Below are 14,311 nucleotides of genomic sequence, written 5' to 3'. Positions count from 1 at the left end.
CTGTTTTATATGCCATCATTGCAATTTATGAGCAGTATGGGCACACTGATCGCCAAAGTTTGTACCAAGTACGAAGACTTCAATAAAGCTGCAAGAGAGCACTCACAAATGGATGGCATAGTGGTTCACATGAAGATGCTTCTAACTTCCTTTCTGTCACGAACAGGAAAAAGATGTCGATTGAACAACAACTTAATATGCCATATGCAAGCGATATAAAAGAAAATAAACACTCTAAAATGTCAACCATTGTGTATTGTGTGTTACAGGACCTTGCTCTTCATGGTAAGACCAGTTCCATAGGTAACATGGTGGACCTTTTACAGTTTTCATGATGAGGCAGGGGATGGTTGTTTTTGTTTTTGTTTTTAAAAAAGCATGAACTTTTGGATACTGGGCCAAGCAATGCTAATTACACATCTGCAAGATGTGGCCAACTTTTGACGGAAGATACTGTTATGAAGGCTAATGCTTGCATGAGGTACTCAGTTTTAGAAGATGAAACAGCAGGTCTTTCTGGTGTGGAACAACTTTCTCTAGGTGTACAATTTGTGAAAGAAAGTGATGGAAATACATCTGTACATGAGGAGTTTATTGAGTTCCTTCCAGTCTCAATACTAGTTCTGACTTTGGACTGGATCTCAATGATAATTGGACAAGAATACAACCATGTTCAACCATGGTAGGAAAGGAATATGGGTTCAAGCACAAATCAGGGCAATCTACTGTATACTCAGGCAACCTTTGTCCACTCCTCATCTCACAGAATTAATCACACAATAGATTATCCTAGCTGTGTAACTGATGTTTGTACTACAGTTGGCCCAACTAAAGGCATCTTAAATTTTCCCGTGAGAACATCCAGTGATGGCATCTAATATCCAACATACCATAGCTATGTAAAACATAGTGCACTTAAAAATACAAGAGTATCTGTGTGTTGACAGAAAATTACATAAGCACTGTGTTGCAATTCAAGCAATTAGCACTAGATTAAGCGACATGAAGACAAGACAACTTTCATGTTGTGCACATCACAAACATCAACTTTCATCAATTGTCTTGTGATTATAAGCAAATATTATTTGATCCTGGAATCTGTCACCCAAGCTGTGCAATCTGTGAAGTTGGATATAATGGGAAGGAGAGCACATATACAAGTGTTTCTGGAAATAATGAAACATCCACGGGAAGCTAATGAGGAGACCTTTAGCATAATTATAGAGATATGTCAGTGGATGTAGAACTTAAAGCACCCAGACAATCCATGCAACAGAAAAAATGCTGTCCCTCATCCCAACCAATCCACAGAATAGTTCTATGAGCAGTCCATCTACATGGCTGCCTGTATTTGCTTATAACCTTGCTGAGGACTCATTACCAACCTGCTTACCAAAGAAATACATCTATTATTGTGTGCCATAGGCAACATGAGTCTTACTGAATGACTGGACCATGCCAAACTGTTTCCTGTTATGGCTATCCTTATGGCACGTTCCTTCTCAGTTACACCATGCACTGGTAAATGATTCCTTAGCACTTTGGGCAGGATGGAAGACATGTATATGTTCAACAATGAGTGAACAATGAGTTCTGGCTTTTGGTCGAGTGTTGTTGAGTGTCCATAGAGGAAAAGTTGAATACATCTCCCAAGGGGAAATTTACAAATTAAAGTTATGGAACATTTCACCCCAGACCCTCAAAGATTCCAATCCATTTTGCATTATAATTTCCTTTACTGTATGGACAGACAAGCATTGGTTTCAGGCCTTACGTCAGGCATTCACCACAACTAAGGCAGATTCGGTGTAAAGGGTCTGAATTTCAGCCTTTCAGTGCGCACCGACCCCTCTCGCTCTCCAGGCTTCAGGGATAGCTGTCTGAAGCCTTCGGAGAGCAGTGTGAGTTCCCACTGCGCTCCGGAGGCTTCAGGTTCCTTTCGCTGAAGCCGGGAGAGTCTTGCTCTCCTGGCTTCAGCAAAAGGAACCTGAAGTCTGCGAGTTCCTGCTGCGCACCACAGGCTTTGGGTTCCTTTTGCTGAAGCCAGGAGAGCAAGACTCTCCTGGCTTCAGCAGAGAGGGAGAGCTGCACAGCGCCCCTTCAGCCAAGCGGGAGGAGAAATGGAAGGGGCTCTGTTTCTCCTGCAGCTTCACTGAAGGGGCGCTGAGCAGAGAGGGGGAGAATTTTTTTTCTTGTTCTCTCCCTCTAAAAAAAGGTGTGTCCTATGGTCCTGTCAGAGAACTGCCATCAGAGCCAGAGGCGGAGGGAAGGCTCCAGAGGGATGCCGGAGAGGGTCCCAGCAGGCAGAGAGGCAGCCCATCTGCTGGGAAGGAAATCAGCGTAACACCAGTGGAGAAGGGGGGCAGATGGGGGAATCGGAGAGGAGGCTCCAGGACTCTTCACCGGAGACCAGCGGGGAGAGCACGGGTGCTCCGCTGCCCACACCCTCCCTGCGCAGAAGACTTCCGCGCAGGGAGAGTAGGAGGAGACTTGGCATCAAAGAACTTCTTTGCTGGAAGAAGTTCAAGAAACGCCCACTGACAGATTCTGCCAGCGACTGAAACAGCCACGAAGTGAAGGGCTGTCCAGACAGAAAGGGTTCAACCAGGTAACCTAGCCAGGAGTGGCGGCAACTTACGCACGAGCAACCCCTATAACCATTACAGGTTCGGTGTGTCCTATAGAGTGAAAAATACGGTATATGACTTTTAGAAGACACCTGAAGGCAGCGCTGTTTCAGGAATTTTTTTTATGTCTAATGTTTTACAATTTTTTATGTGCTGAAAGCTACCCAGAGTAGCTGGGGAAACCCAGCCAGATGGGCAGGGTATAAATAATAAAATTATTAATATTATTATTTAAAATATACGTTCAAAATTCTGTGAATTATTTTTAGCTAGCCACGAATCTTTTCCAAGTATTTCTTGGTAGCAGCCTGGCAAATGTTGCTGTTCCTATTATTTTGGAACCCTGAGCTCCCATCGTTCATTCAGCAGCCTTAGAAGTTCTCTGCATCCGATTATTTATTCAAGCCTTATACATTTTCTGAATAAATTAGACAAACATTATTGGCAAATATCATTGCAGACCAAATGACTCAAACAGTGATAGGTTAATCTAAGCAGTGTGAACACAATGATGAATGATAACAACTGAGCAACATAACTCTCTAACATCTCTAACATAAGATCTAACAACCAAATCATATGCATGTTTATGCAGGGCCGCACTCAATATACTATGGGAGATCCATGGCCAGGGTACCATATGGGCTTGATGCTATCTTCTTTCCTTTTCTTTGCGGTGACTATATTGTATAATAAATGCTTTTTTAAAAAAGAAGAAGAAAGAATACTAATTAGCAGCACAACATAACTGTGTTGAAATAAAGTAGTACAGGGAAAAGGTGTTCAAACCTCATTATTTCCCTAATCTGAATGCCCTCCTCAAAGCTTCTATTACCTCCTCAGTGAAAAATATAGAGGCACTCATACGTTTTGTCCCACAAAGCCCATAACAGATTTAGGCAGCAACTGAAATAGAACAATAGTATGTGTAAGCTGGTGGGACGGCTAAAGTTTCACTCTCCAGTGTCTCTTTCTGATCTTCAAGCAGTGGCGTAGCATGGGGCAGTTGGCCCAGGAACAAAATTGTTAGGGGCACAAATTTCAACACCCGGTGCTGCCTCAATATAGCTGTGTGTTTTCATCTCTGGACTCTGTTGAAAACAGCTTCTCCATGCAAACCAGGGACCTCTCCCAATAACAGAACAGCTCTTCTTTTCTTATCTCTGCAGCTGCCATTTCCTGGGTGACACGGATGCTGTTGGGCAGTTGAATGCGCACGCATACCCTGTCCGTTTCCCTCGCTCCTGCCCTGCTCTATGTGTCCCCAGGTACTGGCAACCCACACTATGCTACTTTCTTGAAATAAGAACATGGAGTTGCTAATTACTGAAAAACAACAACAGGAAATCCATCTAGATCAGGGGTCGCAAACTCTATTTCCGGCGCTCCTTCCGGCACAGAGGAGGTGTGTGCAGCTTCCCATTGGCCAGCATCATGGAAGGTGGTCCCCTCTCGATCGGCTCCGTGCCAGTTTAGCGCAGTGCATGGGAGCCGATCGAGCGGGCCGGGGGTCCATGGGACGGTTAAACAACCCCCATGGGCCACTTGCAGCCCATGGGCCTTAGGTTGCCGAACCCTGATCTAGATTCAGGTAGGTAGTTGTGTTGGTCTGACGCAGTCAAAATAAATAAATTAAAAAATTGTCCAGTAGTACCTTAGAGACCAACTAAGTTTGTTCTGGGTATAAGCTTTCATATACATGCACACTTCTTCAGATAGGAGATCCTCCTGATTATGAATCACTTGAGTCATGTCAGTTTATCCCTCAGGACTATATTGGGAAGTGGGGGCAGACATGTCCATGGGACTTGCAATTAAGTATGCATAGAATTGCTCCTATAATTTCCTTTTCCTCAGAAACGTCTGATATCAGAACAAAATAGATGTAACGAAGGGCTTGACTACGCATTGCACTCAAGTGTGCGTAACAAAGCCTGAATGGCATCTTTAAAAGCAGCTTTAGGAAAGGTGAAATTAGTTGAAGAATCAACGCAGGAGGACCGGGGCATTCAGATAATCCTGCAGGGGCCGTTTGTAGCAAAGGAGAGGCATGTGGGGAAAAGGTTAAGCACCCTTTCTCTGCTCTGAGCTCCCCAAGCCACCTACCCACTTCCAGCTGGCTTTAAGAGATGGTATTGGGATTCTGTACTGCTACGAAAAAGGAGCAATGCAGCAGCGAGCTCCAGATGGCTGGAAAGCCAAACAGGATGTTGATGTTTGGGACTGTTCCGTGGGAACAAAGGAACAGTCTATTCACTGTACTGAGCACCGGATGTTAGCTCAGAGTGTCATCTGACCTGTACTGGAAGTGCAGGGGAGGAGTTATTATCTCTCTGCTGTTGGTGTTAAGAGAGTGCAGACACGTTTCTCTGTACTGCTGGAAAGACAGAAATAAAGGCATGTAAATACATTTCTGTCTGTCTCTCTCCCCTCCCTGGGGATGGCAGGGGAGGAGTGGTGTGTTCTTCTCACGTTAGAGGAGGATCGCCGATTGAGATCTCGCCTGATCTTGCCGGGAGTCGCAGACGGGGAGGTCAACAAGGAACTCAAGCCGGGTGCCTGGAGAGTGGCCAATTCCTCTGACAAGGCTTGATTCCTACATGTACATGGTGAGCTGAACGCAGTAGGCATTGTTTGTACTTATCCCTTATTGAGCAAGGCAGAATTTAGATGCATGCAGCATGCACACTGTTCAAAGACAGCAGCAATGGAAGATCCCAGACCCCACAGACTCCACTCAGGGAAGCCATTGAGGAGCTTGGTGATTAGCAGCTCGTGAAAGGGCAGGAAGTGGATTTGTGGTACTCCTCATCACTAGTCTATGCTTGTGGGTTTGTAAAAATAAATAAATACAACAAGATATCAGCTGAAGATACCATGAACTTAAAGAAATAAGAAATAGAATAGAAAATAGAAATAGAAAAGAAGAAGCTTTTTTGTGAAATTACTAAAGCAGTGATATGATAATAGGATTATGTTTAAATGATGATCTATTACATGCCCAGTTTGATTACTCTTTCCTTTTTGATTATTCTGAACATCTTGTTCATATGTTTTATTCCAAGGTGCAAAACTAGAGAACTTGACAGCAAATAACTCATGTAAGGCAGGCACATAAAAAACAGCAACCCTCCAGTGGTCTTATAACAGTGAGTTCCCATATATATATATATATATATATATATATATATATATATATATGACATTTAGCTCCTACCTGAAGGTAATGGCATGGCCTCAGGGAAGGTTTGATTTCCTGATGAACTAGAGGCTTATCTAGGTTAAGAGATGACTTGCGATAAGCTTCTTTAGCCTGGCTTACTGTAAGCGTAGACCAAGAACTCCTTTTCATGTATTTGCCATCAGGGGCCATCGCAAGCCCTTCACAGGCCGAGCACTTCACATCGTTGTTACTTTTAGAAGTCTTTAATGAGAGGTCCCCAAAATGTCCCTGAAGAGCTTCAGGGTAGCAATGAGAAATATGGTCCGGGTGATGTCTGTTTACAACACTAGGTGTTCGGTAAGTGCTATCACTATCCAAATTGTCGTCGGAGCTCCACCAACTGCTCATCCCAGTTTTATGCTTGCCCTCAGGTTTCCGCTCTTTGCTTTTACTTCTTTTGCTATGTTTAGAATGATGTCCGTGGTGGTGGTCATCTCCTCGGCCATCTCCCTTTGTCCCATTGACATTGCTCTTGGAAGATCCTTCCAAAGAATGAGATTTCGTGAAAAGTTTTTGGACTGAATGAACAAGGTGACGTATTCTCCCTGGGCTTTCACTGCGTTGTTCGGCGGCCGTTGAGGTCCTCTGGTACTGCAGAGTATGAAAGCCATCCCTGTGGAGAGGAAGCTGCTTCTCAAACTGATCCAGCAGATTTGCAGGGATCCGGTTAATCTTAGTGTTAGCATGAGACATGGTGCAATCGTCCCTGGTATCGTAATGTGAGGTGTAGTGCATTCTGGGGAAAGTGCTACTGGACATATGATCGCCCATAACCATGGGCATCATCATGCATTCTGAATGGATGGAGCTTCGCGGCGAGCAGCGATGGTGGTCCATCGGGCAGCTCTCCGTGGGGCTGAGAAGATATGATTGCCTTGACTCCTGGCCATGGTGAAGATGGTCGTGGGGGTGTTCACAATCTTCAGGGGATGCTAAACCACAAGTATGAGCAGAACATAGCTGTGGCTGGTTGTGACTGCCAGATAATCCTTTCATGTTCCTTGAAACAGGAGAATATGATTCCTCATCGAAGTGCTGAGGAGACCATGAGTATGGCTGGTCTGTTGACAGAACACAAAGAACACGTATCAGTCAGATAGGAGAAATGCAACAACAGTCTTAAAGGTGTACTACAAAGAAAAAATGGCGCTGCAACTATTACTTAATTACTTAAATTACAGTCACTTAGCAAACAGTTTACAAAGAATCTATATGATATACAACATCAACTACAGGGCAGGTGAGAATGGCTTGGCCAAAATGCTGTCGTAGGCACAATGGGGAGGCCTGGCAGATCTACTGTATTTTTCGCCCTATAGGACGCACTTTTTCCCCTCCAAAAATGAAGGGGAAATCTGTGTGCGTCCTATGGGGCGAATACAGGCTTTCGCTGAAGCTTGGAGAGCGAGAGGGGTCGGTGCGCACCAACCCCTCTAGCTCTCCAGGCTTCAGGAAGCTATCAGCAAGCCTGGGGAGCCCGCGGGAGTTCCCGCAGGGCTCCCTAGGCTGCGGATAGCAGCCTGTCGACCCGGCGCATGGGGCGCCCTGAAGCCGACCGCCCAGCGCGCCGGGCAGACATCCGCAGCGTGGGGAGCCCTGCGGGAGTTCCCGCAGGGCTCCCCATGCTGCGGATAGCAGCCTGCTGCCCGGTGTGCGGGACACCCTTAAGCAGAGCGCCCCTCGCACCGGGCAGACATCCGCAGTGTCGGGAGCCCTGTGGGAGTTCCCGCAGGGCTCCCCACGCTGGGGATAGCAGCCTGCCGCCCGCCGCGCAGGACGCCCTTAAGCAAAGCGCCCCACGCGCCGGGCAGACATCGGCCAGCCCCACAAGCTCGGGGGACAGCGGGGAGGCACAGCGCCGCCATACCGCTGTTCCCCGACCTGGTTTTTTGGGGGGAAATAAAGGAACAATTTTTTTCCTTTATTCCCCCCCCAAAAAAACTAGGTGCGTCCTATGGGACGGAGCGTCCTATGGGACAAAAAATTCGGTAATTAGGCCTGTGGGCTGGAGGTTTCTCACCACTGGCCTGTATCCTTACATTTCACCCTGTACTGAACTAATTATTGGGGGCAAGGTCGTACCTTTGCTGAGGGACACATCATGCTCCTTCTGGGTTAGTTGGTCCACCTTTGGTCCCCACCCTGCACTCAGTTCCCACCTGGCTAGCTAAACCAGGGGAGGGCAGTAAATGGGTCTCAAACCCCCAGTGAGTTAGGGACTTGCATGCAAAGACAGACTCTGGCAGATGGAGCAGACGAGACTAACAGTGGGTCCAACTGTCAAGAAGGCAGTTTCTGCATGTGCTTTAGAGGGAAATGAGGGACAGATGGGCCTCGTCAACCTAAGAAGGTAGCCTATCTAGGAGAAGGAAAACTCTGATCCTAAACCTCTGCTGGCTTGCAGCTATACTTATCTGTGAGAAAGGCTTTGGAGTAAACTCTGAGGAAAAATCCATACCCACTGCCTTGGTGGGGACATCTTCAGGAGAAGAAAAGGCTAAGGAGTAAACTCTACACAAATATAGATATATCCCTAAGATATCTTGTATGCCTCATTCCAGTAACTCTTCCCACCAAGCTGGTGCCAAATGTATTACTTTACTTTCATTTGGCTCACATCAGTGAGGGGGATCTTGTCTTCTGGGCAGCCCAGGAGTTCCATAGACACTGCACACTGCTTGTGCCCCAGAGAGATCACTTTGGTGATGCTACGGCACTAAAAACAGCATGGGAGGTAGCAATTACGAGTTTCTGGTCTCTGCAGTCACAGCAGACACTGACATTCTCCAGCAATTTGACTTCACCCCCAGAGATTGTCTGTTGAAACAGATGGATGCCAGCATTTTGACCAATAAGATTATCCAAATGTTTAGCAGGCTACTTGATAGTGTCACAGATATAATTTTTAGGGCTCAGTCTAGCTAATGTGACACAGATTGCACTGTAAATTTAAGTCACTCTCAGTAACTAAATCCTACTAAAGAATGCATGAGTAAATTATGAGAATTGAGCTGTACAGGTATGATTGAGTTCAACATGTGCTTAACTCTCTTTCATAGAAATCAACATGACCCAAAAGTTAAAGTGCAAAATATAAAATTCCTGCCTTCTCACCAGCAAAAGTTGACATATGCTACAGAAGCATTCAGTTCTTCTATATTTAATAACTTTCCTCATTAGTTTTCAGGGAAATCTAATGCCCAATAAACACCACAAAAAATGACTTCTAATTAAGTGTGTTTCTATTGTGTTCAGAGTTTGATTAATTCTTTTGCTCAATGTTATACAAGATCTTGCAGCTGTGAAATTCTGCAAACAAATCAGAATGATTGAAATATTCTAAAATTCTCAAAATTTCAGTTTATTAAACTTTTCAAAAGGAAATTAGCATCTGAGCTGGGAGAGCAATCTTCACAAGAACAGCCATACATTTCAGTGATTATACTTTATGTTGGCTTCTTCGCAGCCTTTTGACATATTTCCTTGAGAAAACATAGTTACTGAAAACTATTGCAAATGTGCAATACAAATAAGTAGTGGATTCTGAAAGAAATAGAAGCCAGAGAATACAGTCTTGCCACACTATAGCTTCAATGGATTGACACTGAAGTATCATTTGATGGGACTCACAGGATCTGATCTAATGGATGATGACGTCAGTTTCTTGGCTATCGTGTGAATGGCAACCGTCTCTAATCTAGGGTGCCATTCAGACTCTAGAGGATTCATTGAAAGTGTAATTGGACCTCTTTTTCCTGAGCAAAACAAAAGTGCAGCCTTGCGTGCTACACAAAATAAAGGAACTGACATCCCAATAGGTTTTTAAAAGAAAAAAGTACATCTAGATTTCCCTGTAATAATAATAATAATAATAATAATAATGAAACACCAGTACCAACCCTGAAAAATAAATCTCTCAATGCCCTTTTATTCTTTCCCACATTTCTTAAGCAGCAGAGCAGCTGGATAAAATGAAGAGCCTATTCCCCTTCTTTGCCCTCCAAGTTGCATCCCCTGCCAAGTCCCCAATGCACAAAGGTACCTAAATGGGACAGGGATAGTGGGATTAGAGATGAGAAAGGACTTGTTAGCCGAGGAGCTGAAGCAATGACATCTGTGTCTGTGCTGGCGCGCTCAAGGAAAGATAAACACATTTTAATGTTTGTGTAACTGGTGTGTGTGTGTGTGTGTGTGTGTGTGTGTGTAGCAAACAACTTAGAAGCCCGTTTTCAGCTTTAAATGGTATATAGGAATGAATGAATAATATTGTCCTTTTTTCTGTCCATTCATCCCACTGCTCTGACCTTTTCTGGTCACCACTTGCTGCTGATCCATTCAGTTGCTGCTTCAGATGTCTCTGTTTACAGCTTCCATCAGGCAGGAAGAAAGAGACTTGAGTGGCCACTGTGGCTGTCAAGTGACTTCACTTGCTGTGATTGTGGTGGATGTATATCTGTTTTCCAAGGCGGAAGGCAAACAAAGGTATTGTAGGAGGGAAGTGAGCTCTAAGGCTGTACTGTAATTGCCCCCTTCTTCCCGACCCCAGCCGACCTGGCCTCATGTGTTGCTAAGGCACCCTCTTTGACCTAAGAGTAATCTGAATCACTATAATTTAGCTGTTGGAGACAGCCTTGGACCCTTTCCAAAACTTCCTAAAGATGTCAAGTTGTGGGTTTAGTCAGAGTAGAGCATATATGGGGAAAGGGGGGAAATGGTAGGCGAGGCTGAAACTTTGGGCTCTTCTGAACTCCCAATGCATTGCTAACATGAAGGCTGGGAAGTGTTCCTCCTGTATATTGAGCAGGGAGAATAAGAAACTACAGCTCCCAAAACTGGTAATCTAAATGTGCTCAGAAGACTTTGCTACAAGGAGTGGAGTTTTATGAAGAGCTCTTCTCCAAAGGTCAAGAGAGACCCAAGCCATGCTAAACCAAGGCAGGCAGGTGTATATGAGTATGTCTGTGTCCGGGTGCACGCAGAAGTTCATCCCTCTCTACTGGGAATATGAACCTTCTTCATCTCATATATTATACTGATAAGATATATAGAAATAAATGTCCACTCGCCTATTCACAATGACTAACCTAGATGAGAGTGAGTTGCCTACTAACATTTGTGAATATCTGCATGACACTGAATTACTTTAACTGTACTAGGTTAATTCAAAACATTAGGGCTTCCCCATTCAAACACTTTACCCTCTAAAACTTATTTCCTTTTCTTAGAGCCCTGAAACACCCATGAATATATGGCTGCATAAAATAAATAATTGCTGAGCCTTAGTGACATAATTTTCATCAATGAAAACTGCACATGAAAGAAACACTCTGGAATTAGCCAGGTAATAAGTACTTGAATTAAGAATAGTTAACTCCAATTATAAAGAAATCATTATACTTTGTTTTGTGCATTAAAAAATGGCTATACTTGGAGACAGAAAACATTACAGAATGAATACACCCCCTACACACACACACACACACACACACACACACAGACCCTTCTCGTGTTTCTGTGACCTGCTGGTGAATACTATTAAAGAAGCCCTGTCTGCCTTTACTTAGCATCACAAGTTTGGCAAAGACCTATTATAATCTGCTGTTCACCACCTGAGGAGACACAAAGGTATTCTCTGCAGCATCTAATTCGGATGGTGAAGGATTTCAGGCTGATACACATTCTGGAGCAAACCCACCTCTTCCGCTGCTCCCAATGAAATGTGCGGGTTGGAATTCAGTACACTCCAGAATAGGGACGCGGGTGGCACTGTGGGTTAAACCACAGAGCCTAGGACTTGCCGAACAGAAGGTTGGCAGTTCGAATCCCCGCGACGGGGTGAGTTCCTGTTGCTCGGTCCCTGCTCCTGCCAATCTAGCAGTTCGAAAGCACGTCAAATGCAAGTAGATTAAATGGCGGGAAGGTAAACGGCGTTTCCGTGCGCTGCTCTGGTTTGCCAGAAGTGGCTTAGTCATGCTGGCCACATGACCCGGAAGCTGTATGCCAGCTCCCTCGGCCAATAAAGCGAGATGAGCGTCGCAACCCTAGAGTTGGCCACGACTGGACCTAATGGTCAGGGGTCCCTTTACCTTTACCCTCCAGAATACACAGTACTGCAAAACTTGAATGAAGCAGTTTTTCTTTTAAACCCTGAACAACTTCCAAGCTGCTTGGAGCCGCTAAAAAGCGTGGCACCTTTCTATCCAAACCAAATTTGCTCCTATCCCCAGCCATGACTGCTTAAAGGTTAAGAACAGAAGAAGAGCTCTGCTGGAGTAAATGCCCGCAAGATGCCCCCAGAAGGAACTGAAGTTTGTCCCCACCAGCTGGTATTCAGAGAGCTGCTTGTTCTACTGGAGTTACAGCAAAGACTTGTGGCCTTCCCAACAGTCCCATCCAGAATAGTCAACGGTCAGAAATGATAGGAGCTGGAGCCCAACATTTAGAGGACCTCAGGTTCTCTAACTCTGACTTACACTTTGCTATCATGGCTAAGTAGCTATTGGAAGGCATATCCTCTATGAATTTATCTAGTCTTTTTTAATACCACATTATAAACTAGGCTTATTAAGCCCCTGAGGCAGAGGTCCTCATTAGCCCAATCAACCCTTTACGGCAAAGAAAGGGCATTAACTGTCCTCCATCACCCAGCTGTTTTGCGCTGCACAAATGCCTCAGGTTCAAAATTGTCCTCTGAATCTGTGATCTCTCCACATTAGTCACCTCCTTGCCACGACGGAAAGAGGGAACAAATGTTTCACAGGCGCAGCTGCGTTCAGAATTCACTTCTGAGGCACAGCTGAAAATTCATGTGAAGATATTGGATAAAGCAACAGTTTGAAAAGTGTGGCTCTGCCTCCATCGCAAACCTTTTACAAGTGTCTTCATGTAAAGGCATGTAGCTTCACCACAAATCACAGGTTTACAGTGGCCATTTCTGTGACAACATTTTCATGCAGGCCAGAAACCAATTACTTAAGCCAGCTTCACTGAGCCCTGTCAAATAACTAGTTGTATGTACACACATATAATGAAACGAAGGGTGGAGCCCAATATACCCCCAAGTCACTTATTCTATCAGTGCAAGTATTTCTGCCTGTACAATCTTCTCCCTCTCTGCTCCCCATGTACACACTCTATATCTGTTCTAGGAGTTACCCCAACCCTCTGGAGCAGATCTGGGGACAACATGGCAGAGGGGAAAGTTTGATTGCAGGTGTAGAGATTGGGAAAAGGATCCTTGCACCTTTCTCCCATTCAAGGTCTATGCTTGGAGCGTCTTAGGGCCTTCAGCCTGGTGTCTGGAAACTTGCCTATTTTCCATCTTAGCTTCATTGGCTCCTTCTTGCTAGGTTAGGGGACTGAGGTTCTTAAAAAAAGAAAGAAATCAAATTCATCTGCTGGCTTTAAATTTTAAATTTATTACACTACTCTATTTGCTCATTACATTGTTGAAATTCATGAAGCAATGCTATGCTTCTGGTGCCATGTTTGGAGCAGCAGGAAATGTTTTCAGAAGGGCAGCTGCTGCCTTCTCTCATCACCTTGAGATATCTCATCAAATACCAATACCTTAACACTCAATGGTTTCTTTTAGGATCTGGATAAGTATTTTTGCTCCTTCCTTTCCCCAGAAAAGAGAAAGCTACCATACAGGGGTTATTTCCAATCCATTAAAATTTGGCTGACTCTTGTTACTGTTCTGTGTGATATTTCAAAGGTAATTTACCAGCCTAGTAAAAAGTTCATCTATTGCAGGGGTGAGGAATTTGCAGCCTTAAAGATGTTGTTGGATTACAGCTCCCATCATCCCTGACCAATGTCTGTGCTGGCTGGAGTTGATGGGAATTAGAGTACAACAATTGACTGCTTATGTCTGTTTCTTTTTCAAATGAATGGTCAGAATACCACCTCTTCCCACATGTTATACCTTCCCCAGAGAGTTACCTGTCCTGTGTCCCTCTTACTTCCTTTATATCCTCACCCCAACAACTCACAAAAGTTCAATTAACATATGTCTTTCATTGTTTTTTTCAGTTACTCTTGTCTTCCTCTGGAGAACATTTAGATAGATAGATAGATAGATAGATAGATTCTTTATTGTCATTACACACGTGCAACATTGCACAAGTGCAACGAAATTGGATGCCATCCCTTAAAAACAACAAAAGCAAAACAACAACAACAACCAACAAACCACATTCCAGCCACACCCACACCCATCAATCTCCCAGGTCACACTATCGAGTTACAGCATTCAAAAGGGCCACGGCTCTCGGGTAAAAACTGTTTTTCAGTCTATTTGTCCTTGACTTGATATTTCTTATGCAGTGTCGATAGGAAGGGATGTTAAGATGAGCTTTAAACACACTGAAAGCATGATTTGAAAATGGTGATATAATTCAACTAACAGCACAGAAATAATTTCAATACTATGGAGGACTTCAAAACTGTGATTTTTATT

At 44.3% G+C, this 14,311-nt stretch overlaps 1 protein-coding gene across 7 annotated transcripts in view; it reads right to left on the bottom strand.

Moving 5' to 3' along the window:
* DLGAP2 (DLG associated protein 2) overlaps positions 1-14,311 on the bottom strand; it is a 403,016-nt gene that overhangs the window by 77,345 nt on the left and 311,360 nt on the right. For all 7 annotated transcript variants that reach the window (XM_053380806.1, XM_053380804.1, XM_053380807.1 and 4 more), the window contains one exon: positions 5,845-6,911. In XM_053380806.1, coding sequence (XP_053236781.1) covers positions 5,845-6,911 — 1,067 coding nt within the window. The remainder of the gene's footprint in view (positions 1-5,844; positions 6,912-14,311) is intronic.

This window comes from Podarcis raffonei, chromosome 3 (assembly GCF_027172205.1).
Source record: "Podarcis raffonei isolate rPodRaf1 chromosome 3, rPodRaf1.pri, whole genome shotgun sequence".
Taxonomy (NCBI): Eukaryota; Metazoa; Chordata; class Lepidosauria; order Squamata; family Lacertidae; genus Podarcis; species Podarcis raffonei.
Note: the sequence above shows the minus strand (reverse complement) of the source record. Positions and strands in the feature narration are given on the sequence as shown.